At 41.1% G+C, this 26,778-nt stretch overlaps 1 protein-coding gene across 5 annotated transcripts in view; it reads right to left on the minus strand.

Moving 5' to 3' along the window:
* Positions 1 to 26,554, minus strand: part of plce1 (phospholipase C, epsilon 1) — an 80,757-nt gene extending 54,203 nt beyond the window's left edge. For 3 of the 5 annotated variants that reach the window (XM_036955846.1, XM_021575790.2, XM_036955847.1), the window contains exon 1: positions 14,985 to 15,789. In XM_036955846.1, coding sequence (XP_036811741.1) covers positions 14,985 to 15,467 — 483 coding nt within the window. In that variant the 5' untranslated portion in view covers positions 15,468 to 15,789. Of the gene's footprint in view, positions 1 to 14,984; positions 15,790 to 26,235 lie in introns of those variants that run through there. The other 2 variants (XM_036955848.1, XM_036955849.1) reach the window with 2 other exon arrangements.
* Between the last annotated feature and the right edge of the window lie 224 nt (positions 26,555 to 26,778).

The raw sequence follows: 26,778 nt of genomic DNA on the forward strand, positions 1-26,778 counted from the left end.
AATAGGAGGCCCAGTGATTTTATTTGGCCCCCAAATTTGTATGAGTAAAATTGTTGGACGTAAGTCTAAAAATCACTAAGAAAATCAGCTGAAAGTGATTTGAATGTAGAAAATGTTCCAAAGTATTCCCATACATAAATGGAGGCATATGTGATCGTATCCTAATGTAATTAAGGTTGGAAATGATTCTGTTTTTGTCAAACACTATTGGCCCGCGGCTGAATGCAATTGGGGACCACTACTCTTTAATACTTAGCAAGTCAATTAGCTGCTTCTCATTTCTGCCTCTCTATTTCATTGCCACAGAAAACTACATATCACAGCTTATAAATATACAGTTGTCTGAACTGTTCAAGAATACAAGGACAACTCTGATGGTCAGGGGCTACAGTGTGACACTTTATATGTAATAAATCATGTCTGGCTAGTCTCTTGTCCTTTTTAACCAGACCTGGGTTCAAAAATGATTTAAAATCATAAAAGATACATTAGCTGTACTTGATTGATCTTGCCTCTTGCAATGGAACCAATAGAATAGCCCCAAAAGTGCACACTGTGCTAAGCATTCAAAATGTAACGACTACTGAGTGTCAGGGAAAATGTAAAAGAAAAAAAAAGGTATATTGTCTTTAGGAATGTAGTGGAGTAAAAGTAGTCAAAAATATAAATAAAGATAAGTAAAAAAATATTTAAGTATTTTTTGGGGTTAAGTACTTTACACCACTGCTCCTACCAAAAACTGTACACGTTTGAACAAGTTCAGGCTTAATTGGCGTGTGTGTGCGCATGTTGTGAGAGTGCGTGAGCTTGAGCGAGGCGACTTACAGGTCTAATGCAGCCGTTTCTCAATATCAAATCATTTCGGTCTAACAATTAAGTTATTGTTTTCAATTAAAATGTAACAGAATCAAAAAATGCTTCTTAGCAAAGAGCAAATCCTCCTCCAACTATTTGCTAGGACTGTCGGAGTGGTCTGAGTGGAAACTAGTCGGTATTGGCAGAGAAGTTTGGAACACTTTCTTATTGGTCTAATAACTAATTAACCAGGCTGGCCAAAACTCCATCCCACCTAAACAGGCAGACATTTCAGGTGGTCTTTTCAAACAGCTGTTACACTAAAAGGGCTTTATCATCACAGAAACAATTATTTCAACAGTGTGGACTGCACTGGGCAAGACAAGTTTTTGACTGCACTGGGCCTTTAAAACAACAAGCTATTATTCTAAACCCCAAACAAATTGCATGAGAAACCCTAACTATGTTCTGGTGTAGCGTCACATTGAGTAACAGAGCGTGTTGAACCCCACAGCCTAGAGAACTGTAGGAGTTGAGAGAAAAAGCAGAGTTTGGTTCCCTCCAGACTCCAGAGCCATCCTGAAACCCATTATTACCAGGCAGAGAGAGGGTGTCTCACTGGGGCTCCCAGCACCACAGAACTACACCAGCTCATCAACTCGTTCTCATGTCTTATCTAGCTGGCCCTCTGCTACAATTTGCATACTTACAGTATTCCAGATATCCAGTAGGCTACTTGTGATTTCGCAAGTCTTATAGTGTACAAGAGAAAGTAACCTTTCAATACAGTACGGTTTAGTACTTAGCAGACTAGAACCTGCAATCTTTTTTTTTAATACATTTACATTTTTTTTTACCCCCTTTTTCTCCCCAATGACAATCTTGTCTCCTTGCTGCAACTCCCCAATGGGCTCGGGAGAAGTGAAGGTCGAGTCATGCGTCCTCCGAAACCCGGAAGCAAGCTGCACCAATGTGTTGAAGGAAACACTGTTCAACTGACGACCAGTCAGCCTGCAGATGCCCGGCACGCCACAAGGAGTCGCTAGAGTGTAATGAGCCAACTACAGCCCCCACGGCAAAACCCTCCCCTAACCCAGACAATGCTGGACCAATTGTGCGAAGCCCTACGGGACTCCCGGTCACGGCTGGTTGTGACACAGTCTGGGAACGAACCCGGGTCAGTAGTGGCACCTCAAGCACTACGATACAGTGTCTTATATCACTGCACCACTCGGGAGGCCTAGTCACCTATCTTCTAATGAGCAATGTAACCGTTATTACCCTTTAAATGTCACGAATATATCTGCCATATACACTACATACACCCAAAAGTATGTGGACACCCCTTCAAATGAGTGAATTCACCTATTTCAGACACATCCGTTGCTGACAGTCAGTAGCGGTGCGTGGGTAAAAATCACTCCCCAACCCCAATTTTGTTTTAAGCCATATTACAACCTGGGTTGTGATAACAGGTTATAGAGCAAGCAATGCAGTTAATTTACATGCCTTGCGACCGTGATATATAGGCCAAGACAGTGGCATAATAAATTCAACCACACCTTTGATGTATCACAAAACCAGATAGCAACCACTGTCCAGAGAAGTCCACAAAGCATATTGCGTGTGCGCGTGTTCATGCAAGTAGAAAAACATGTTGGCTCACCCTACTTGTAGAGAAACACCAATGCCATCCTCTCATGTTGATGAAACAGTATCACTCTATCATACAGTACACAATTGCTTTTTTGTTGTCCTAGACTACTTGACTAAAATGCTTGCTTGCTAGCTTAACGTTGCCCATGAATGGAAGTTAGCTAGTTAACATTAAAAGGCATGAGCTCTGCTTTGTTTTTTTTGCGCAGGCTGTACACATTTCAGTCTCTCACTTACAATTTCCCGGCTGCATCCCCGTTGTGTGGCCATAATCCCCCAAATAAAATCATGCATTTTGTGGCCAGTGGCCATTATAATTCCCTTCTCCCCGCTGTGTGCCAAAGCACCACTCACATGGTTCTGTCATGTGATCGATCGGGTCTTTCTCACAGGCTACAAGTGAAGACCGACACATCGGGGACAACTATGCGCATCCTTAACCAATTCCGAGGAGCATATTGGAAGAACTGTCCACATTTACCATTCGTCAGCCAACAAAACGAGTCGGCCTAAACGAACAGCAAAAGCACGAGCCTATGTCAATCTACTATCCCCCATAGGAAAAATAAATAAATAAAATCACCTATTCTTTTATGTGCGAGAAATAAATATTCCAAACAGTCTGGGACAGTTGTGTGATGCGATAGATTCCAAATTATTACAACCACTAGCATAAAAATATACTACGAGGCTGACACAACAGAACCTTTAGCTTAAAATGTTGATAGCCTAAGTTTATTTCTTCACATTATAAGCGCAGCAATGAGCACACGATAGTAGGCTATAAGCAAGATGTGTTTTCTAATGGAACACATACTCAAAAGTGACCACAAAAATCAATTAATGCATATAATGCTTTTATTATAAAAAGGTGCATTTTTAATAGTGAAAATTCTCTTCCCCAAACTTGCTGCGAATGTATGCCAGTTAGACTCAACACCCACTGTAAAGCGGACTAATGTGCCTTATTTTAAGATTTCTTTTGGCTACTTTAGTTGTGATACAGACGAAGACGTGGATGTCGATTAAGGAAGCCCCCCGCACCTCTCTGATTCAGAGGGGTTGGGTTAAATGCAGAAGACACATTTCAGTTGAAGGCATTCAGTTGTACAACTGACTAGGTATCTCCCCTTTTCCCTTACTGCACGCAGAGACATAAAAGAGGTATCCATAGGATCTGAACAAGCTTAAATCTGAACAAGCTTAAAAATGACACTCATTTTCCCTTTAACAGAACAAGCTGTTAGATAACACTGATGTTGGAGACACACCTTCCTGAAAATCACAGGGATAAGCACTTGCAGTGGGCGTACTGCACATTTTCCGTGACAGTTAACACCCTACAATTTGACAAATTTTGCAAATGGAGCAAAGACAAAATGCTGCCGTTGTAAAGCAAATTTCCTGCAATTCTACACGCATTGCCATGGAGCAGAGAAAGATTTGCAGTTGTATAGCTAAATCTCAGGCTATTATACACATGTAAAAAAAAAATTTAAAACATTGACGTTTTACAGCTCATTTCCTGTAATTCTAAACATTTTCACCACGGTGCATTCATATGCTATCTGGTGAGGGGGGGCGGCTTCAAGGCACAAAGTTAACACTATGTTTATTTAGTAACCTACTTGGTATGTCTAATTAAAGCAAGTCTCTGATAATAAGTGTGTGGGCCAATCATCTCTCCACCCATGCAATATGGCTGCCCACTAATGTCCCCTGAGACTGTGGGAAGCTGATGGAACATGCCACCCTGGAACGTCGGACCACTTGATCCTGGTCATTAACCAGCTATGCCCACATTTGGCATGAGAAACCTTTAGAAAAAGCCCTTAATAAATGTCAGCTTTCTTTGTTGAAACGCTTTGACACTGTTCACACTGCAACACAGAACGTCACACAATATCCACCATGAGCCATTACGTTTCAGCTTTTCTGTTCAAATGATATATTCAGAATTCAAAAGCCTATACTAACCCTGACCCCAAATGAACATATTTTCATGTTTTTCACTTGTGTTTTTGTCTTGCAACCTCCATCAGTAGCTGTGTGGCAGGAGGTGAAGACATTTACCTAAACACAGACCCTTAGTCCATCCACTTAATTAAAGTGGGAAAACTCACCCATTCCATGCTTTGTAAGCACCTAAGTGATCCCATGAACAAAGGACTTCCTTCCACATCAATGCCTTTGATCAATACTTTGTCAAATGAAATACACTACTGTAATTAAATTAGGTACAACGCCCTTCGATACGTTGAACACTATTCCCTTGACATGGTGGTGATATAGATTATTCGCGTAATCATTTTAGGAGGGGAGATAATTCCTTTTGTTTCCATGGAGCGATTGAGGAGCCGAGGTTCTGGTTCAGATTACATAAGTACTGCCACCATGTGGTGAAAGTACACTAACAGGATAGATCACAATGCTGAATAAAGGAGCCTAAAATCTGCTGATAAAATGAACTGATAAAGCATAAGGAGTATCAGGCTGAGGCAATACTTCCAGTATACAGCCTCACCCTAACGGTGTTCACCGTTCATACACACAAAACCACATTTGTCCAAGTAAAAGGAAGGACATGAAATCTGACCAAGAAATTTGCCTTGGGGCCAGTTCTTTCACAATCTAAGCTTTCAAATGCCAGCAAAACTTGAGAAGTCGTCCAAAAATACTGCATGTGGTCACTAGATGGCACCCAATAGCAGCCATGCTGCTGGCTTACGAGAACTCAGTTTCCACAGCCTGTGCTCTTGTAAACCATCCATTCAATGAGGTACTAAATTCTATTTACGAAATCAAATGACTTGTAAAATCGCTCTAGTAAAAAGCCAACATATTGTACTAGAGGGAGATTGTTACAGTGCTTTCAGAGAATATTCACACCCTTGGACTTTCTCCACATTTTGTTGTGTTACAAAGTGGGTTTAAAATTGAGTTGTCCTTGTTTGACACCGATCTACACAAAGTGTTCTGTCAAAGTGGAACAATAATTATATTTGTTAACAATTCATGAAAAATAACTCATGTCCTGATTAGATAAGTATTCAACCCCTTGGAGTTTATACATGTTAGAATCACCTTTAAATCGCTGCCAAAGTTAATGAGCTTTGTCATATTTTTTGCAGTACTACAGTGCTCTGTAGTAAACAGGATGCATGTTTTGGAATATTTTTTATTTTGTACAGGTTTCCTTTTCACTCTGTAAATTAGGTTAGTATTGTGGAGTCAACGGTTGTTGATCCCATCCTCAGTTATTTTACCCATCACAACCATTCAACTCCGTAACTGTTTTATTGGCCTCATGGTGAAATCACTGAGCGGTTTCCTTCCTCTCTGGTAACAGAGTTAGGAAATAAGCCTGTATCTTTGTAGTGACTGGGTGTATTGATACACCATCCAAAGTGTAATTAATAACTTCACCATGCTCAAAGGGAAATCCAATGTCTGCTTTTTTACCCATATAGCAATAGGTGCCCTGCCTGGTGTTTGAAATTCACTGCTGGACTGAGGGACCTTACAAGTAACTATGTGTGGGGTAAAGAGGTCGTCATTCAAAAATCAAATTAAAACACATTGCAACTTGTTAAGCATATTTTTACTCAACTTATTTAGGCTTGACAGAACAAAAGGGGTTGAGTACTTACTGACTCAAGACATCAGTTTTAAATGTTTTACTAATTCAGAAACATTTCTAAAAACATAATTCCGCTTTGACATTATGGGGTATTGTGTGTAGGCCAGGGCCAAAATCTCAATTTGATCAATTTTAACACAACAAAATGTGGAAAATGTTAAGGGGTGTGAATATGTTCTGAAGACAGCTGTATCTGTTTTGCCGTTTGGAAATTAAAGCACTTTATGTATATAGTTCCCTCATTTGAAGGGGTCATAAGTATTTAGACAAATTCACTTACAAAGTTACATTTAGTATTTGGTCCAATTTTCCTAGCTCACAATGACTTTATCAAGATTGTGACTCTACAAACTTGTTGGATACATTTGTTTTGGCTGTGTTTCAGATGATGTTCTGCCCAGTAGAAATGAATGGTAAATAATGTAGTCATTTTGGTAACATGTGAGTGACGAGGAACTGCGAGGCTCCAGTTCATGAGGTATGTAATGCCTAAAGAAAACACTGACCAAGGGTGGAGGATACACACCCTTAGGGAGTAGTTTAATAAACCATATTCCTCCAGCCTCTAACAAGGTTTGTTAACTCTCAAAGTGGAGCACACACACACACACACACACACACAAGCTCTCCACAGGACATGACAATAGGGATGTTCTTTCTGGACCTCGCGGTAGACGAGATGGGGGGGGTCCCACATCAGTACTGTACTCACAATACAATACATCATGGGGCCTCTATGATAATTTATCTTGCATATTTAGGATAATTCCTAAACATAGTGAATGGCAGAATGAGGATTGCATGATCACAGTTCCATCAAAATCCTTTTAAAAACAGTTACAGTGCAGGGAATCATTGACTCAATCAATAGATAAGGAAATAAATATGCAGTGGATATTTGTCTTACGGATAGGCTAGCTGAAGGTCCTTCCTCAAAACAAAGCCCCTTCCTCAAAACAAAGCCCCAGGCCGTCCTATAGGAGATTCCTCAAATAGTGATGTGTTTACTACTCACCCTTTTTTTGTGTAGGAGGGCATCTGGACAAACTGAAGTGTTACACTCCCCTAATCTCTGCATCACCCAACTGGGGGAAAAAAACACGCCGCCTCGTCACATTCCACTGGAATAGCACAACATAATGCTATGGAGCAGGTAGAGAATGGCTCTACCACCTGCCTCTACAAATCAGCTATTCAGTGGCCTAGTGATGGTCCCAGACCCTGAAAGCTAATTACAGAGGAGTCCTATTGGACTTTGTGTGTGTGCCCGCGCGCATATCTTTCTAATTTCCTGGTATCCATTACACTTCACCTAATCAGAGTTTGTCAAACAGCAGAGCCCCTAAGATTTTGTATTCAAGGATTAGGTTCATGGAAGCAGGAAGCTACTAGCTAGCAACTTCCAGCTACAACTGATCTGCACCGATACTACTGACTCCTATCCCTGTTTCTTCATACTTTTCTTATGAGTAAGGCCATAGAGTCTCTCTCTCTCTCGCAAGTGACAGTGGTGTGCTAGTGAGTGTCCTTATCAGCGGAATCCTGTCATTCTGCTCTCCTGACACCCAACAGACAGGAAGTGATACGGCCATGAAGGTTAGTCAGGACTGTTGTTTTTGTGAATCAAACAGCAGACTGAGTTCCTGTAGTTAAGGGGCGCTGGGCCGAGCCAAGACTGAAAAAAGACCCCAAATAAAGAGAATTGTGTGTATAGTTGTGTGTGTAGTTAATGCGTCATTTCAAAGTTCAGATTTCAATAACGTCGTCGCTATATTAGTCAGATCCTGTCGGATATCCCACTTAATACAAGGTAAAACTGCAAAGCCTATCCTTTTATTCACATACTATATCAGCTGTGTGCCATCTATACTGAACAAAAATCTAAATGCAACATATAAAGTGTTGTTCCCATGTTTTATGAAATTAAAAATCCCAAAAGTTTTCCATAAACACAAAAAGCTTCTCAAATTTTGTGCACCCCTGCGTTTACATCCGGGTTAGTGAACATTTCTCCATTGCCAAAATAATCCATCCACCTGACAGGTGTGACATATCAAGAAGCTGATTTAACCTGTTGAGTGTAGGGGGCAGTATTTTGATGTTTGGATGAAAAAAATGTACCCAAATTAAACTGCCTATTTCTCAGGCCCAGAAGCTAGAATGTGCATATAATTGTCAGATTAGGATAGAAAACTCTAAAGTTTCCAAAACTGTCAAAATATTGTCTGTGAGTATAACATAATTTAAATTGCAGGCGAAAACCTGAGGAAACTCCAACAATGAAGTGCCTAAGAGAAACGAATCTCCCTGTTCCATTGCATGCCTTCCCTCCATTTAAAGGGATATCAACCAGATTCCTTTCCCTATGGCTTTTACATGGTGTGAACAGTCTTTAGACATAGTTTCAGGCTTCTCTTCTGAAAAATGAGCGAGAAGGATCACATCGTGTCAGTGGATGGCTGGGTGCCAGCAGAGTTTTGCATGCGCAACAGCTTGGAGCAGACATTTTCTCTCTCTCTCTCTCTTATTGAAATATTATCGATGATTTATTGTAAAAACAACCTGAGGATTGATTCTAAAAAACATTTGACATGTTTCTACGAACTTTGCGGATATTATTTGGAATTTGTCTGCCCCGTCGTGACCGCTCGAGCCTGTGGATTTCTGTACAAAACGCGCCAACCAAATGGAGGTATTTTGGATATAAAAATAAATCTTTATGGAACAAAAGGAACATTTATTGTGTAACTGGGAGTCTCGTGAGTGCAAACATCTGAAGAGCAAAGGTAAGTGATTCATTTTATTGCTTTTCTGACCAATCTACTTTGCTGCTAGCTGTTTGTAATGTTTTGACTGCTGAGAGAGATGTTCTAACATAAATGCTTGGATAGCTTTTGCTGTAAAGCTTTTTTGAAATCTGACATGCCAGGTTGATTAACAACAAGCTAAGCTGTGTTTTGCTATATCGCACTTGTGGTTTCATGAAAATAAATATTTTTAGTAATTTAATTTGAATTTGGCGCTCTGCAATTCAGCAGATGTTGACGAAAATGATCCCGCTAACGGGATGGGTGCGCCAAGAAGTTAACAGCATGATCATTACACAGGTGCACCTTGTTCTGGGGACAATAAAAGGCCACTGTGCAGTTGTCACAGAACATAATGCCACAGATTTCTCAAGTTTTGAGGGAGCATGCAATTGGCATGTTGACTGCAGGAATGTCCACCAAAGCTGTTGCCAGAGAAATTAATGCTAATTTCTCAATAAGCCGCCTCCAACGCCGTTTTACAGAATATGGCAGTACGTCCAACCAGCCTCACAACGGCAGACCACGTGTAACCACACCTGCCCAGGGGCCGAAAGTATTTCTGATTGTGGGGAAAAAACTAATTCTGATTGGCTGGGACTGGCTCCCCAGTGGGTGGGCCGATTTTCTTACATGCTACTTTCTGTGAAGCAACCTACCCTTCTCGCCATTCCCTCTGGCCAATAGTAAAACATCTGTTGCCAGGAGGCTATACATGTGCAAACTTAGAGCTGAATGTTGGCATGAAAAACTGCTTTGGGGGGAAATTAAAAGGAGTCGGTCCGGTCTAATTGGTACAGCCCTGAAAAGCAAACCGTAAAAAGCACCGTCTTCGCCCTGAAGATGTTTGATCCTGGGTGTACGTGAGCTGGGACTGTTTTACAGGTAAACACATTCATGGTCGGCCTCCCGAGCGGCGCAGTGGTCTAAGGAACTGCATCGCAGTGCTTGAGGCGTCACTACAGCCCCGGGGTCAATCCCAGGCTACGTCACAGCCGGCCGTGACCAGGAGACCTATGACGCATGGCAGAGCAGAATTGGCCCAGCATCGTCCGGGTTAGGGGAGGGTTTGGCTGGCCAGGATTCCCTTGTCCCATCACGCGCCAGCGACTCCTTGTGGCGGGCCGGGCGCCTGCAAGCTGACCACGGTCGCCAGCTGGACGGTGTTTCCTCCGACACATTGCCAAGAAGCAAATGTGGCTTGGCAAGGTCGTGTTTTGTAGGACGCATGGCTCTCGGCCTCTTCATAAGGAAGTTGCAGAGATGGGACAAGACTAACTACCAATTGGATATCACGAAATTGGTGAGAAAAAGGGGTAAAAGAACAAAAATATAAATATATCTTTCAATTATTAAAATCATATTAATGGTGGTGAATGTCAAAGCAGTGGTCTGGTCTCTATAAACAAACACTGCACTACAGGGCTGTTAAACTGAATTGATTATGTAGAGTTTCTCAACAGAGAAACAAATAAAGCTGTTGAGAAGGTCTCATTTGAATAAAATCATGGAAACTTGCAAGTAACTAATACAGTTTGCATGAGAGGTTGATCTCTTGTCAATTACCACAGCATGCAAATTAACATTCAAACTAGTTACAAAGATGAGCTACCAGCTTTCAACTACAATCTAGCTTGCTGCCCAACTCAACTAACTTTTGTTAACCTACTAGCCCAGCAAAAACTAAACAGAGAAAAGCTGGGTCTCTCTCTCACCCTCTTTTCCGGTGGGCAATTTCAGGGTAACTGATATACGCTGAGACTTCGATTTTTCACTTCACAAAATGTGAATCAAACAAAAACAATTGATTTGACAGTTCAACAAACAATAGAACGCCATGCACAAGCACTACTTTTAACAAATTCCACAGAAAATTGTACAAAAACACATTTACAGGAAGAACTGTGCAGGTACAAAGTTTGGTAACAGAATTACAATAAAATATCCCTCAGTTAATTCTGCTAACTTTGTATCTGCACATTTTATCAAGTAATTTTGTTTTTGTGTAAATCGTTCAAATTAGTCATTGTGCATTGAGTTGCATGGTTTGTTTGGCATACAATACCAGTCAGAAGTTTAACCACACCTACTCATTCAAGGGTTTTTCTTTATTTTTACTATTTTCTCCATTGTAGAATAATAGTGAAGACATCAAAACTATGAAATAACACATGTGGAATCATGTAGTAACCAAGTGTGATAATTCAAAATATATTTTACATTTGAGATTCTTCAAAAGTAGCCACCTTTTGCCTTGACAGCTTTGCACACTCTTGGCATTTCCTCAAGCAACTTCACCTGGAATTATTTTCCTACAGTCTTGAAGGAGTTCACACTTATGCTGCGCACTTGTTGGCTGCTTTTCCATCACTCTGCAGTCCAACTCATCCCAAACGGGTTGAGGTTGGGTGATTGTGGAGGCCAGGTCAGAGGTAACACGCCATCACTCTCCTTGGTCAAATAGCCCTGACAGAGCCTGGAGGTGGGTTGGGTCATTGTCCTGTTTGAAAACAAATGATCGTTCCACTAAGCACAACCCAGATGGGATGGCTTATCGCTGCAGAATGCTATGGTAGCCATGCTGGTTACGCGTCTAAATAAATCACTGCCAGTGTCACCAGCAAAGCACCCCATCACACCTCCTCCATGCTTCACAGTGGGAATGACACATGCAGAGCTCAGCCGTTCACTTACTCCGCGTCGCTCAAAGACAGAGGTTGGTACCGAACATCTTTAAACTCAGACCAAAAGGACAGATTTCCACCGGTCTAATGTCCATTGCTCGTGTTTCTTGGCCCAAGCAAGTCTCTTCTTCTTATTGGTGTTCTTTAGTAGTGGTTTCTTTGCAGCAATTCAACCATGAAGGCCTGATTCACGCAGTCTCCTCTGAACAGTTGATGTTGAGATGTGCCTGTTACTTGAACTATGTGAAGCATTTATTTGGTCTGAAATCTGAGGTGCAGTTCTCTAATGAACTTATCCTCCGTGGCGGTCCTCATGAGTGCCAGTTTCATCATAGCGCTTGATGGTTTTTATGACTGCACTTGAAGAAACTGTCAAAGTTGTTTACATTTTCCGGATTGACTGACCTTCATGTCTTAAAAGTAATGGACTGTCGTTTCTCTTTGTTTATTTGAGCTGTTCTTGCTAGAGGTCGGCATGGCCGATTAATTAGGGCCGATTTCAAGTTTTCATAAATCGGCATTTTTGGATGCCAATTATGGCAGATTATATTGCATTCCACCCACGAGGAAACTGCGTGGCAGGCTGACCACCTGTTACGCGAGTGCAGCAAGGACCAAGGTAAGTTCACAAGTTCGTTGTGAACTCATTAGTCAGAATTTCACATAATTATGACATAACATTGAAGGTTGTGCAATGTAACAGCAATATTTAGACTTAGGGTTGCCACCCATTCAATAAAAATACGGAATGGTTTTGTATGTCACAGAAAGAATAAACGTTTTGTTTTCAAAATGATAGTTACCGGGTTTGACCATATTAATGACCAACGGCTCGTATTTCTGTGTTTATTATATTATAATTAAGTCTATGATTTGATAGAGCAGTCTGACTGAGTGATGGTAGGCGGCAGCAGGCTCGTAAGATTCATTCAAATTTTACTGAGTTTTCCAGCAGCTCTTAGCAATGCTTGCCTCACAGCGCTGTTTATGACTTCAAACCGTAGTCTGGCTTTTTTTATGGCTGTTTTGGAGCAGTGGCTTCTTCCTTGCTGAGCGGCCTTTCAGGTTATGTCAATATAGGACTCGTTTTACTGTGGATATAGATACTTTTGTACCCGTTTCCTCCAGCATCTTCACAAGGTCCTTTGCTGTTGTTCTGGGATTGATTTGCACTTTTCGCACCAAAGCACGTTCATCTCTAGGAGACAGAACGCATCTCCTTCCTGAGAGGTATGGCGGCTGCATGGTCCCATGGTGTTCATACTTGCGTACTATTGTTTGTACGGATGAACGTGGTACCTTCAGGCATATGGAAATTGCTCCCATTGATAAACTAGACTTGTGGAGGTCTACAATTTTTTTTCTGAGGTCTTGGCAGATTTCTTTTGAATTTCCTATCATGTCAAGCAAAGAGGCACTGAGTTTGAAGGTATGCCTTGAAATACAGTCACAGGTACACCTCCATTTGACTCAAACGATGTCAATTAGCATATCAGAAGCTTCTAAAGCCATGACATCATTTTCTGGAATTTTCCATGCTATTTAAAAGGCTCAGTCAACTTAGTGTATGTAAACTTCTGACCCACTGGAATTGTGATACGGTGAATTATAAGTTAAATAATCTGTCAGTAAACAATTGTTGGAAAAATTACTTGTAGATGTCCTAACCGACATGCCAAAACTATAGTTTGTTAACAAGACCTTTTTGGGGTGGTTGAAAAACAAGTTTTAATGACTCCAACCTAAGTGTATGTAAACTTATGACTTCAACTGTATATGTCCGATTAATCGGTATCGGCTTTTTTGGTCCTTCAATAAATTGGAATCTGCGTTGAAAAATCATAATCGGTCAACCTCTAGTTCTTTCCATAATATGGACTTGGTCTTTTACCAAATAGGGATATCTTATGTATACCACCCCTACCTTGTAACACAACTGATTGGCTCAAACACATTGAGGAAAGAAATTCAACAAAATGAACTTAAGGCACACCTGTTAATTGAAATGCATTCCAGGTGACTACCTCATGAAGCTGGTGGAGAGAATGCCAAGCTGTCATCAAGGTTACTTTGAATAATCTTGAATATAAAATATATTTTGATTTAACACTTTTAGGGTTACTACATGATTCCATACGTGTTATTTCATAGTTTTGATGTCTTCACAATTATTCTATAATGTAGGAAATAGTACAAATAAAGAAAAACCCTGGAATGAGTAAGTGTGTCCTAACTTTGACTGGTACTGTACATCTCAGCGTAATTCCGTTATTGTGAATTGCCCCTTTCCGCACTCTTGAGTTCACTACTCCAGTGTTGCCCCGCTAAGATCCCTTCACCATATAATCCTGTGTGTCTTGGCTCACTTAATTTGCTGTGGAAATAAACACAGGATACCTTGGAATTTCTCGCATGAAACTCCACTTAAATTATTGTATAGTTAAAAACTCCAGGGGGTTTAGGCAGAGAAAAGCACAAGATTCAGTGAGCATTCTGTTTTGTTCCTATAGTAACACCATAGGAATAGCGCAGATTGAGTTGACAGGTGCTGTGATGATTACCCTTTTCAATGGCCTCCCTATTTGCAAAGATGCGAGCCTTAGATAAATGCAGCCCATATTGCACTACAAATGACCCATAACAACCCTTCATTTCTAACCACTGCAGTGGCCGGGTTGGTTACCACAGACTCTCTCAGATGTTCACTCCGTTGTCGTATTTAGTGTATGTACACACAGTGGTGTCCGTTAAACGTCCATGGCAGTGGTTTATTTGACAAGGAAGGTTGAAGTCAGATAACTGCACTTTCTCCGGCCCTAGTCATCTAAACGCTCGGTGACAGGTCCTCTCAGCGTCGCAAAAAGTCCTCCAAAAAGTCCTCACAACACAAATGAACCTTAACACAGAACCGGGCCTCTCCCGCTCTGTGGATATTACAGATTTCCATGGCTATAACTTCAATAGAATGGTAGCTCAGGCTCAGTAATATTGGGATCTGAACTAACTGGCCCTAAATAATTGTTCCACTGCTGCGGACTGCGGACAAAACGACAGTATGACTGTGGTTCCGCTTACTCTTCCTGCAGAGTATAATAGGTGGAACATTTCAATCAGAGAAGAAAAACTAAAAACATCGTATTTTTTTCTGTGAACCAATGATTTGTTGTTCTTGTTGAGAGGGATTGAATTGCTGATGCCTAGTAATGAGCAAAATACTGCACACTACAGAAATATTTGCATTATGTTTCAAGATAGCGTTACAATCTGATGGAGTAGATTTTTCGTGTGTGGGACCTAAACCGACACTTTTATAACAGAAAGCCGCTGCAGCTGCACAGAGCTCTGATAAGAGGGTTCTTACATGAAACCTGTAGCCTGAGGTTGAAGAACAAACGTGCTTACCTCCGAGAGTCTGACTCCGGAGTAGCCGAGCAGCCCCCTGCAAACCCGCAGGCTGATGGCCAGAGTTTCCGCGCCGTGCCCTCTAACTGATACGATGGGGTGCCAGGTCCTTCTGCAACCAGCCTTCCAGGCCCTAAAACCCAACCCTCCCATCCTCCGCTCCCCCAGAGACGTGGCGCTGAGCTGGTCTAAGGCACTAGCATGTTTAGGGTTAGAGTAATCCCAGCATTTGCATCCTGCATCCAAAAACATCCCCTGCCCGGTGTCATAAGATAACTTCAGAGACAGAGGGAGGGGTGAGCAGCAGCAGCCTCTGCTGCCCTGGTTGCTAACTTCTGGCTGGTGAGAACGTGGGCGTGCTTTGCTTGGACTCCAAGACATGCTGTAGTCTGAAGTGATAAAGTCATTTCTGGTCTCGGCTGACACGGCAGACTCCAGCATGGTCCCACGACCCACAGCAGCTGCTATGTCCTCAGATGCCATAGTGACGCTCAATGTCCCACCTTCCTGGCACGGGGCTTCAGATCACAGGCTATTTAAAAGGTGGAGGATAGGGATGGTCTTTATCAGGAACATACACAGCCAGTCATACTCCTCCGGACAGAAGTGAAAATAGAAGCTTTTTCAGGTGTACAAACCAGCCCGGAGAACAGGTGACCCTTGGCAAAATTAGGAATTTCCTGAGAGATCTGTCTGGTGTTGAGAGCATGCATATCCCTTCTTCAGAGTGGGGTGTGTGACAAGGCAGTCACTGACGCTTTGGCTCGCTCCTCCAGAGTCCAACAGCCATGCCTGCTTTCTGGATCTGAGAAAAGCAGAAGACAAAAGGGAAACACAGATTAGCACCAGAACAGACACAATCACATACTGTAACACAAGCCAAGTTCCTTTGATACTTGATCTTTGTAGAGACTGTCATCATGCTGTTCGAATGTCAGTTATAACAACCTAGTTCTGTTGTCTCTGCATACACTATTTGGGTTTTGTCATTTGTGTTTCACATTAACACCAATGGACAGGGGGGGGGGGTTCTGAAGTCTTTCGTCTGTCTCCAGCCTGGACAACATCCACTACTGAAGCGCAGGTTGACTCATAACCAGTCCCCTCGTTTACATCCACGGGCAGGCTGGTTTAGGGTCATAAAATATTGTATGGATGAAGACAGGTGGGTGGCGGTTGGATTGAATAAAGACTCATTTTTTTTAAACGCATCATTCTTGTGCAATCTATAAGCTACATTTAGATTTTCCTTTCATTATTTTTAGGCTATCTGGCATTAGGCCCTGAAGCTTAGGCTTCCGCACTAACTTTTAGTGCGCCAAATTGTCAATCGCTAAATGTCAATCGGCAAAATGATTTAATATTAATTTATATTATTGGGCACAAAATAATCTGAAACGCAACCAAAACAAACAGCAAATGCATGCAACAAGTTTGTAGAGTCACAAGCTTGATGAAATCATTGTGTGTTAGGAATATATGAGACCAAATACTAAACCTTTGACTACTTTAATACACATAAGTGAATGTCCCAATACTTTTGGTCCCCTAATGTTGGACTAGGTAAAAATGATTAAACGGTTCACCCGATATGGAAGAAAATACCCTCAAATTAAAGCTGCACCTTAAATTCAGTCCTTGTATCATTTCAAATCCAAAGTGCTGGAGTATAGAGGCAAAAAATTGTCACTGTCCCAAAACTTTGAGCTCACTGTATAGTCGGGCAGTTGTGGGTGGGTTATTAGCCATTGTGGGCAGGTGCAGGTGAACAAACAGCTGATGTTCACATCCACTACTGCGGACTGCAGCAGAAAATCCTGCTGTAAAAAAGGCGTGGGTAATTGGAATGTCAGGCCTGCACAAGGGAGGACCAGTTCAGAAAAGTTGGAGGAGAATTGGGTCCATTGATCCTGGGTGAATTTATCTAGTAGTCAAGGCCTAGTAACCCGCCAACTTCCCACACAGCAGACACACAGTAAAGCAAGGTGTCTGAAGAGCAACAGCCTATTTTTACAGATAAATGTCAAATTATGTAAGAAAAATTAAAAGAACTTAGACCAATGAAAGAATCCATTAGTTTGGAAGTTGCAGCAATTCTCAATACAATGGAATTCAGTTGACTGCCCGACTCTCTGTGCCCTTTAATGAAAAGCTGTCATCACAATGACAGAAAACAAGTACCAAGTGTTTAAATCTCTTTATTAAAAGGGGCAAACCTAAACAACAAAGCCTTTGGAGGCTATGCAGAGTTTATTTATACTATGTTACAAAGCATTGGAGTAAAACAAGTTTAGGCCTAAATTCACTGTCATTGAGTATATAATATATTTGGGGTTCTGATGGGGTTTCACAGTTAAACTAAGCTCATGAAGCATGTAAAAGGTTATAATTCAAGAATCACTGGTCACCCCCAAAGCCAACTCCTCCTTTGGCAGCCTTTCCTTCCAGTTCTCTGCTGCCAATGACTGGAACGAATTGCTAATTTTTTATTTTTTTTTTAATCACTGAAGCTGGAGACCCATATCTCCCTCACTAACTTTATTAAGCAACAGCTGTCAGAGCAGCTCACAGAGATCACTGCACCTGTACATAGCCCATCTGTAAAAAGCCCATCTAACTACCTCATCCCCAATCTGTTATTTATTGTTTTGCTCCTTTGCACCCCAGTATCTCTACTTGCACATTCACCTTCTGCACATCGATCACTCGTGTTTAATTGCTAAATTGTAATTATTTCATCACTAGGGCCTATTTATTGCCTTACCTCCCTTCTCTTACCTCATTTGCACACTGTATATAGACTTTTTCTCTATTGTGTTATTGACTATGGTTGTGTATTCCATGTGTAACTGTTGTTGTTTGTGTCGCACTGCTTTGCTTTATCTTGGCCAGGTCGGAGTTGTAAATGAGAACTTGTTCTCAACGAGCCTACCTGGTTAAATAAAGGTGAAATAAAAATTAATTAAAAGTTTGTACTGAGGAAAGTCGTATTGCATGCTCATGAATGTGCTGGTTGTCATACTGATGCCGCCATTTCAATGGCATTTGAGAACATTTTTGAAACATGAACACACTAGCTAGCTCCATTCGAACAACTGACTGGAGAAATAAGCTCATCAACTACGTCTACAGCAAACGCGATACCCTCTGTCATGGCATTGAAACGCCTGCTCAACAAAACTGCCGACATAGGCTGTGAACAAGCAATTGTTGGCATTCTCTTTACTGTGTCGCCACCATGCTCGATGCCATGTACAAGGACCGCTACTTCGATGCAGACAAGAAACAGGGTTTACGTGAAATGTTACATACACAGCTGGACAAGATGGAATTGGACAGTGACAGTGCATGCCGAGGAAGAGAGGCCATGGACAGACAGAGCTGAAACTTCACTGCTTGACATGTAGGGCGAAATCCTGGTTGAGAATGAAAATGACTGAACAACAAAACAGCACAGCAAGTAAGTGAAAGAAATAGATTTCAATTATGTTTTACTGGTAATGGGGACAGCCGTAAATGCCAAGAAAACTTTTGGGTCAATGGGTGTGTAACCTTTATTTAACTAGGCAAGTCAGGTAAGAACATATTCTTATTTACAATGACGGTCTACCCCGGCCAAACCCGGACGACACCCTATGAGACTCCCAATCACGGCCAGATGTGATACAGCCTGGATTCGAACCAGGGACTGTAGTGACGCCTCTAGCACGGAGATGCAGTGCCTAAGACCTCTGCGTACATGTGTGTGTAACTATTTAACTGTACTAGAATGCTTGAAAGGCCGCTAAAATGTTAAATATCGATTATCGGTATTGTTTTTTTGTCAAGGAAAATATTGAATATGGTATCGGCCATAAATGTAATATCGGTGCATCACTACAATCATGTAGTAACCAAATAAATAAATAAAAATAAAAAAAAATCTTTTTTTTTTTTATATATTACATTAGCAGTCCAACTCATCCCAAACCATCTCAATTGGGTTGAGGCTGGGTGATTGTGTAGGCCAGGTCATCTGATGCAGCACTATTACTCTCCTTGGTCAAATAGCCCTCATACAGCCTGGAGGTGTGGTTTGTGTCATTGGTTTTTCAACAGGACAATGATAGTCCCACTAAGCGTAAACCAGATGGGATGGCGTATCGCTGTAGAATGCTGTGGTAGTCATGCTGGTTAAGTGTGCCTTGAATTCTAAATAAATCACTGACAGTGTCACCAGCAAAGCACCCCCACATCTCCTCCTCCATGCTTCACGGTGGGAACCTATTAATGGGTTATGCTTTAATAAATTATTAGAATATTACACTCTGAAACTATAACTCTGAAACCATATTGTATGAAATTGACTAGAATCATTAGATTATCTTAATGCTGTGTGTGGTTTTAGTTAGTAGAATTATATCCTGGAGTGTAGTTCTTAGTCAGAATTAATGTTTTGGTGACAATATGTCTAGTACCTTGATAACAGACTGTCTGAGCAAGATTCGGTGCAGACCTTGGCTGGGGGTACTGAGAACTTCCCAGGGTCTCTCCCGATCTTGAGGGAGGGCGGGAAGAAGTTATTCTCACGGACTCCCCTAATCTTTGTCGGCTGGGTAGCAGGACAGTGTGGGCGTAGGATACCTAATGTTTGGTGTGGAAGTATGTGTGTCGCTATAAAACGAAGGTCTTTGTACTGTGCACGCCAGAACGTTCCCGTGAATAAATATTGTACTATTGTGGACTGGGCCTCTGTTTTCATTCCAACCAGTATATTACAAATCCTGGTCACAGACTGAGTAATTTAAATGAATTGGTTTATGAACATTGAGAACCTAATTCTCGGGACAGAACCACACATGCGGAACCGCATCATCCGTTCACCTACTCAGCGTCTCACAAAGACACGGCGGTTGGACCAAAAATCTCAAATTTGGACTCAGACCAAAAGGACAGATTTCCACCGGTCTAATGTCCATTGTTCATGTTTCTTGGCCCAAGCAAGTCTCTTCTTCTTATTGGTGTCCTTTAGTAGTGGTTTATTTGCAGCAATTCAGCCATGAAGGCCTGAACAGTTGATGTTGAGATGTGTCTATTGCTTGAACTTTGCGAAGCATTTATTTGGCCTGCAATCTGAGGTGCAGTTATATCTAATGAACTTACCCTCTGCAGCAGAGGTAACTCTGGGTCTTCCTTTCCTGTGGCGGGCCTCACGAGAGCCAATTTTATCATAGCTTGATGGTTTTTGCAACTGCACTTGAAGAAACTCAAAGCTCTTGATATTTTCTGTCTTCAAGTAATGAACTGTCCTTTATCTTTGCTTATTTGAGAGGTTCTTGCCATACTACGGACTTGGTCTTTAACCAAATAAGGCTATATTCTGTATACCACCCCTACCTTGTCACAACACAATACGTTTGAGCAAATCAGTTAAGGAAAGAAATTCCACAAATTAACTTAAGGCACACCTGTTAATTGAAATGCATTCCAGGTGACCTTGTGAAGCTGGTTGAGAAAAAGCCACAAGTGTGCAAAGCTGTCATCAAGGCAAAGGGTGGCTACTTTGAAGAATCTAAAATACATTTTGATTTGTTTAACAAACATGATTCCATATATGTTATTTCATAGTTTTGATGCCTTCACTATTATTCTACAATATAGAAAATAGTACAAATAAAAACCCTTGAATGAGTAGGTGTCCAATCCACTGGAAACGTCTATGATCCATGAATCACACTAAACTAACAGATCAGATGAGGAAAAACATTAATCTTGAAAGCAAAGGAAAGCTGGGAAAGCAAGCAACATGTTTTTTTTATGGCCAAATCACCTTTAAGAAACATCAAACCAAATATGGAGTTGATTTGGACATTGTTTTTTTTTTTTTAAATCATGCTCACATGCCCCCATCAGTTCCATTAATTGGTAGCTTGTAGTGGCTAAGGTTCGCTGAGGTTTGTGGTGGCTGTTTAAAGAGAACTGTAGTCCATGGTTCAGTTTCGACTTGGCCCATATACTACTTTCAGGGTGAGGAACTATCTAACATCAAGTTGTAAAATAGTGAACCTCTCCGTTAACACTCAATGGAAATGAGCATTGGGCCCCCATACAGAATATTGCAAAGGCGAAGCACTAATAGCTTAAATTCCTCTTATCCCTTGCAGAGTTTGGGACTCAACCGCCTCAGTCCACACGTCAACTGATCAAAGTTCCTTTGTTATCGGCTTAGCTGCAATTATGACTATACAAACAGAGCTCTTGAACTGCAAATCACAGCTTGGTGCAATAGAAATTGGGGAGGGGGAATCAGGTCAGGTCACCGAGAAGACACTGCAGAGACAGCAGATATGAACATATTCAAAACTATTTTATATAGCCTATAAATGGTCAATTTCGGTCCTTACCTCTACAGTTATTAGTGCTAAATGAGACATGCTTTTGAAAATACAGATTGCTATTTTATGGATTAGAGATTGAAAATATATTGATAATGAAATGGCAATGTAAGACTCTACACCCTATCAGAGGAGTACAGGTAGGAAGGGGTTAGGCTAACCCTAACCCTTAAAAAAAAAACTTTATTTATTTAAACTAGGTCAATCAGTTAAGAACAAATTCTTCATTACAATGACACCGTACCCCGGCCAAACCCTAACCTGGACGACGCTGGGCCAATTGTGCACCGCCCTATGGGCCTCCCAATCATGGCCAGTTATGATACAGCCTGGAATTGAACCAGAATCTGTAATGACACCTCCAGCACTGAGATGCAGTGCCTTAGACCACTGCGCCACTAGGGAGCCCATGGCCCACGTTGACGTGGGAAGTTGTGGGAAAAATATTATTCTATATTCCATTATATTCTTAGCCTACTATACAATTTAGGCTGTGTGTTGACTGTGATCAGGGTAAGTTGTTGTCTGTTAAATGAACAAAATAACTATGGATTTCATGTGCATGACACAGCCATGTAGTACATTGGCTGCACAAACCAGTAACATAATTCAACTCAAAATATGCTCAAATTGTCTGTAGAAAATACATTAGTCATCTTTTAGGACCTGCCTAAACAAGTGTATAAAATGAATAAAATGAATTTATTAAAATAGACGTGCACCCGTATCGGCCCACGCCTCTTTCCACTCCTTAACTTGCCGACATGTGCACGTTAGGTATGAAAAGGTTTATCCCAGCCAAAGCATGTGGTAAGAACGGGACTATATGAATTTTATTCCTGAAAACGTCAACTGATTTTTTTTTTTACAGGCAACATATCGTTTACATATGTATAGATTGCATACTGTACTGTTAGTGATATTTGGGTTGTTAGATTTGTTTCCGACATTTCTTAAAAATATACAGTACTAGTCAAAGGTTTGGACACACCTACTCATTCAAGGGTTTTTCTTTATTTTTACTATGTTCTACATTGTAGAGTAACAGTAAACACATCAAAACTATGAAATAGCACATATGGAATCATGTAGTAACCAAAAAAAAGTGTTAAAGAAATCTAAATGTATTTTATACTCGAGACTCTTCAAAGTAGCCACCCTTTGCCGGCTTTACACACCTTTGGCATTCTCTCAACCAGCTTCATGAGGTTGTCACCTGGAATGTGTTTTAATTAACAGGTTTTCCTTCTTAATTTGTGTAATTTCTTTCCTTCTTAATGCATTTGAGCCAATCAGTTGTGTTGTGACAAGGTAGGGGTGGTATACAGAAGATGGTATTTTACCAAATAGGGCTAAGTCCATATTATGACAGCTCAAATAAGCAAAGAGAAACGACAGTCCATCATTATTTTAATGAAGGTCAGTCAATTCGGAAAATGTCAAGAGCTTAGAGTTCTTCAAGTGCAGTCGCAAAAACCAAGTGCTATGATGAAACTGGCTCTCATGAGGTTTGCCACAGGAAAGGAAGAACCAGAGACACCTCTGCTGTAGAGGATAAATTCATTATAGTTAACTGCACCTCAGATTGCAGCCTAAATAAATGCTTCAGAGTTCAAGTAACAGCATATTTTAACATCAACTGTTCAGAGGAGACTGCATGAATCAGGCCTTCATGGTCGAATTGCTGCAAAGAAACCAATACAAAAGGACACCAATAAGATGAAGACTTGCTTGGGCAAAGAAATACGAGCAATGGACATTAGACCGGTGGAAATCTGTCCTTTGGTCTGACGAGTCCAGAGCCGACCCGTCATTCAGAGCAGGTGGGGCTTGCCTGTTTTGCATATTATTTTGGCATTAATACGCGTCACATATCAATTTGTAAACAATGTAAAAAATATATAATTTAGTTTAAAAAGTTGCATACAAACACGGTCTCTTGTTTTCTTGAGTAAGGCAGCTCCAAAATGCAGGTGTTTCAGCCTAGCTCAGTGATTTCTGTTGTGGTGGGGCAAGCCAGCAGAAAATACGGAACATTGCGCCGTGTTTGGCTCAATGTTCTGTCACCCATGGGGACACTACATCACCGCCAAGTCTAATGGTAGAGCTAGAAAAGTCCTTTGGATGCTGCCATAGAGTTACAATAGAAGTGCCCATCCATGAAGGAACAAGGTCATTGGCCACAGATAAAATGATATCAAATCACATATATGTACAGTAGCATTGATTGGACTGATCATGTCGTCAACATACATTCAAAAATCTTAGCTAGCAGTCCAGGTGAATTCCAGGTGAATCAAATTGACAATCTACTTGCAAATCATTTTTAAACCTTGTCATAAGAAGAGAAATTATAGATAAAAAAGTATCAGTGCTCATCTGCCATTGGACATAAACATTAGGCAACAAGTTGGAAATCGCAAATTCAACAATGAGTGGTTTGGAAGGAATAAGTGACAGCCAGTGGCTAACTGCTATCATTGCAAAGCAATCACTAGCCTGCTATTCAGTAGAGTGTCTGTGTGGTCCCAAATCTGGGATTAAGGGCTCTTTTCCAAGTTAAAATGATAAACATTCAACATTGGCCATGCTGTCAATGAAGTATGATTTGTGCTGCGCTCAAAACAACTTAACTCGGAACTATGAGGTCTTGAACTCCCTGAAGTCAAGTTACCTGGGAAATCGGGAATAAACGAGCTCCGACTGGGAAAAAAGGTTATGAACGGTCATCCAACTCGGAATTGTAAACCCGACCTTTTTCTAAAGCTACGACCTGACGTCATCATGATTTAACCTTGATTTTTTCCCCGAGTTCCAAGTTGTTTTGAAAGTGCCATAAATGCAGACAATACCAGACTTTGATTACAAAATTTGCCCACGGAGGACTGCCGCGCCACCTTCCTGTTCAAGTGAGCACAGGACAAGGTGAGTCCAAAAATGTATTTTATGCTGCTGCATAAATTAATGTAATATGCCAGGGACATATGTAACACTGTAGCTAAGAAACTAATACTAAATGTATGTTGTGAAGTAAGCCGTTAGTAGCCCATGTGCCTCACCCTAATAATTTGGTCCCTTTCCCCCTTCTTAAATTTTGCCTACTGTTCTGATTTGGTGGTGCACATGAAGCCTATAGCCTGTTTTAGAGAAATGTAATCATTGAATATTATAAGAGCTTTCATTGTCTGCCTATATGCCCCCTTCATTTATCTTACGGTTCTGACTTGGTGTACAGGGAGAATACTGGAAGAACAACCCATGTTTCTGAATTCTGTCGCTGTACATTAAGTGATAAACAAATAGTTATATTGACTATGTCCGTCCTAGCTCTTAATCGAAATGACAGATTGCCTCTTATCTGCTTGTCGTCATCTCAATTGTCATTAGAAACCACATTTGTTTAAGCAAGTCAGCCATATCAGCAAAAAAGAATTTAAAGGCAGTAAATGAGGCTGAAAGAACTGTTTCACTGCCAGACAAGGCTCAGCTGATAGCCAGGTGTAGCATTGGTAAGATGCTGTTGTTGGGACAGCTTTATGTAGGCCCTAACAGTTTGTGGGCATCATTTGTCACCTTTATAGTGCAATTAACGTATTGTTTAGTGGCTTTGCTGGCATGCATCCCCAAAAAAAAGAAAAACTGGGGGGGGGGGGGGGGAGTTTTACCCCACCAAGATTTACATGCCAAAATCGCCAATGGCTCAGTCTAAATTTGAGATTTTTGGTTCCAACCGCCGTGTCTCTGTGAGATGCAGAGTAAGTGAACAGATGATCTCTGGTGGTTCCCACAATGAAGCATGGGGGAGGTGGCGTGATGGTGCTTTGCTGGTGACACTGTCAGCGATTTATTTAGAATTCAAGGTACACTTAACCAGCATGGCTACCACAGCATTCTGCAGCAATACGCCATCCCATCTGGTTTGCGCTTAGTGTGGACTATCATTTGTTATTCAACAAAACATTGATCCAAACCACACCTCCGGGCTGTAAAGTGGCTATTTGACCAAGGAGAGTGATGAAGTGCTGCATCAGAGGACCTGGCCTCCACAATCACCTGCCCTCAACCCAATTGAGATGGTTTGGGATGAGTTGGACCACAGAGTGAAGGAAAAGCAGCAAACAAGTGCTCAGCATATGTGGGAACTCCTGCAAGACGGGAAAGCATTCCAGGTGAAGCTGGTTGAGAGAATGCCAAGAGTGTACAAAGCTGCCTTCAAGGCAAAGGGTGGCTACTTTGTAGAATCTCAAATATAGTTTTGATTTGTTTAACACTTTTTTTGGTTACTACATAATGCCATGTGTTATTTCATAGTTTTGATGTCTTCACTATTATTATACAATGTAGAAAATAGTACAACAAAAACTAAACTTGAATGAGAAGGTGTCCAAACTTTTGACTGGTACTGTATACAAACATTTTACTGCAATGTTAGGAGTAAGTAACATAGGCAGTTTCATGCACCTGCTAAACTGTGTATGGACCAATAAACTTTGATTGGATGACTAAGTCAATTCAAACATGGATAGCATTGGCTGTTACACCCGGTCCTGAGCAAATTATTCATTTCTGAGTCAACAATGAAATCAGACAATTAGGCCTACATAACTCATCTGTGCAGACTGAGGTTCATTTAACAAATTCATTTCAATGAATGGACTTAAAATAATCACCAAGATGAGATATACAAGAGCAGAGCATCGTGATAAGTCTGTACCCATAAACATTATGAAAATCGATAGTTACAATGGCAGTAAGGAATCACTAGTCATTTGAAGCATGCCTTGGCACGTGTATGCATATGCATGTGCGCTCCAACTTGCTTTCTCTACATTTAGCCAAGACTTAGCTACATCTCCCAGAAAATGTGCATAACGTACCAAAAATGTAGGCAAATGTAGTGGAAACTCACGGTAAACAGTCCTCAAAAACGATTCAATGAAAAAGTTATAGGACTTTTATCCCCCACGACGAATCACGAAACCGTGAAAGTTGCCGAATGAGATGAAAAGGCCACCCCTTAGTAGCATTGATTAGGACCTGCTGCTGTTGTGTTGGTAGTTGGTAGCCCATTTGCTGCGATGGCGGTTGGACAATAGCCGCTGGGTAGTTAAGATATGCAAATTCAATGCACTGTCACTACATTGGAATGTCTGTGGCTAGCGTTTCACGAGGCAATTAGTTTGACAGTGGCCTTGTCCAAATACTTATACTTGCGTTTTAAATAGTATGCGATAAAATAACGTTTTATAGTATGTGAAAATGTGGTATGCTTTTAATTCCAGGATTTCATACACATTTCGGATTTTCATCTAGTAGGATTTTGCAGCGCACTATTGAGGAAGATACTTATCTTTCCAGACCCACGTGTATGACAATAGCTGAAGGGACAAGCTGTACCAAAATTAACGATTGGTGGGAAA

This window comes from Oncorhynchus mykiss, chromosome 20 (genome assembly GCF_013265735.2).
Source record: "Oncorhynchus mykiss isolate Arlee chromosome 20, USDA_OmykA_1.1, whole genome shotgun sequence".
NCBI lineage: Eukaryota > Metazoa > Chordata > Actinopteri > Salmoniformes > Salmonidae > Oncorhynchus > Oncorhynchus mykiss.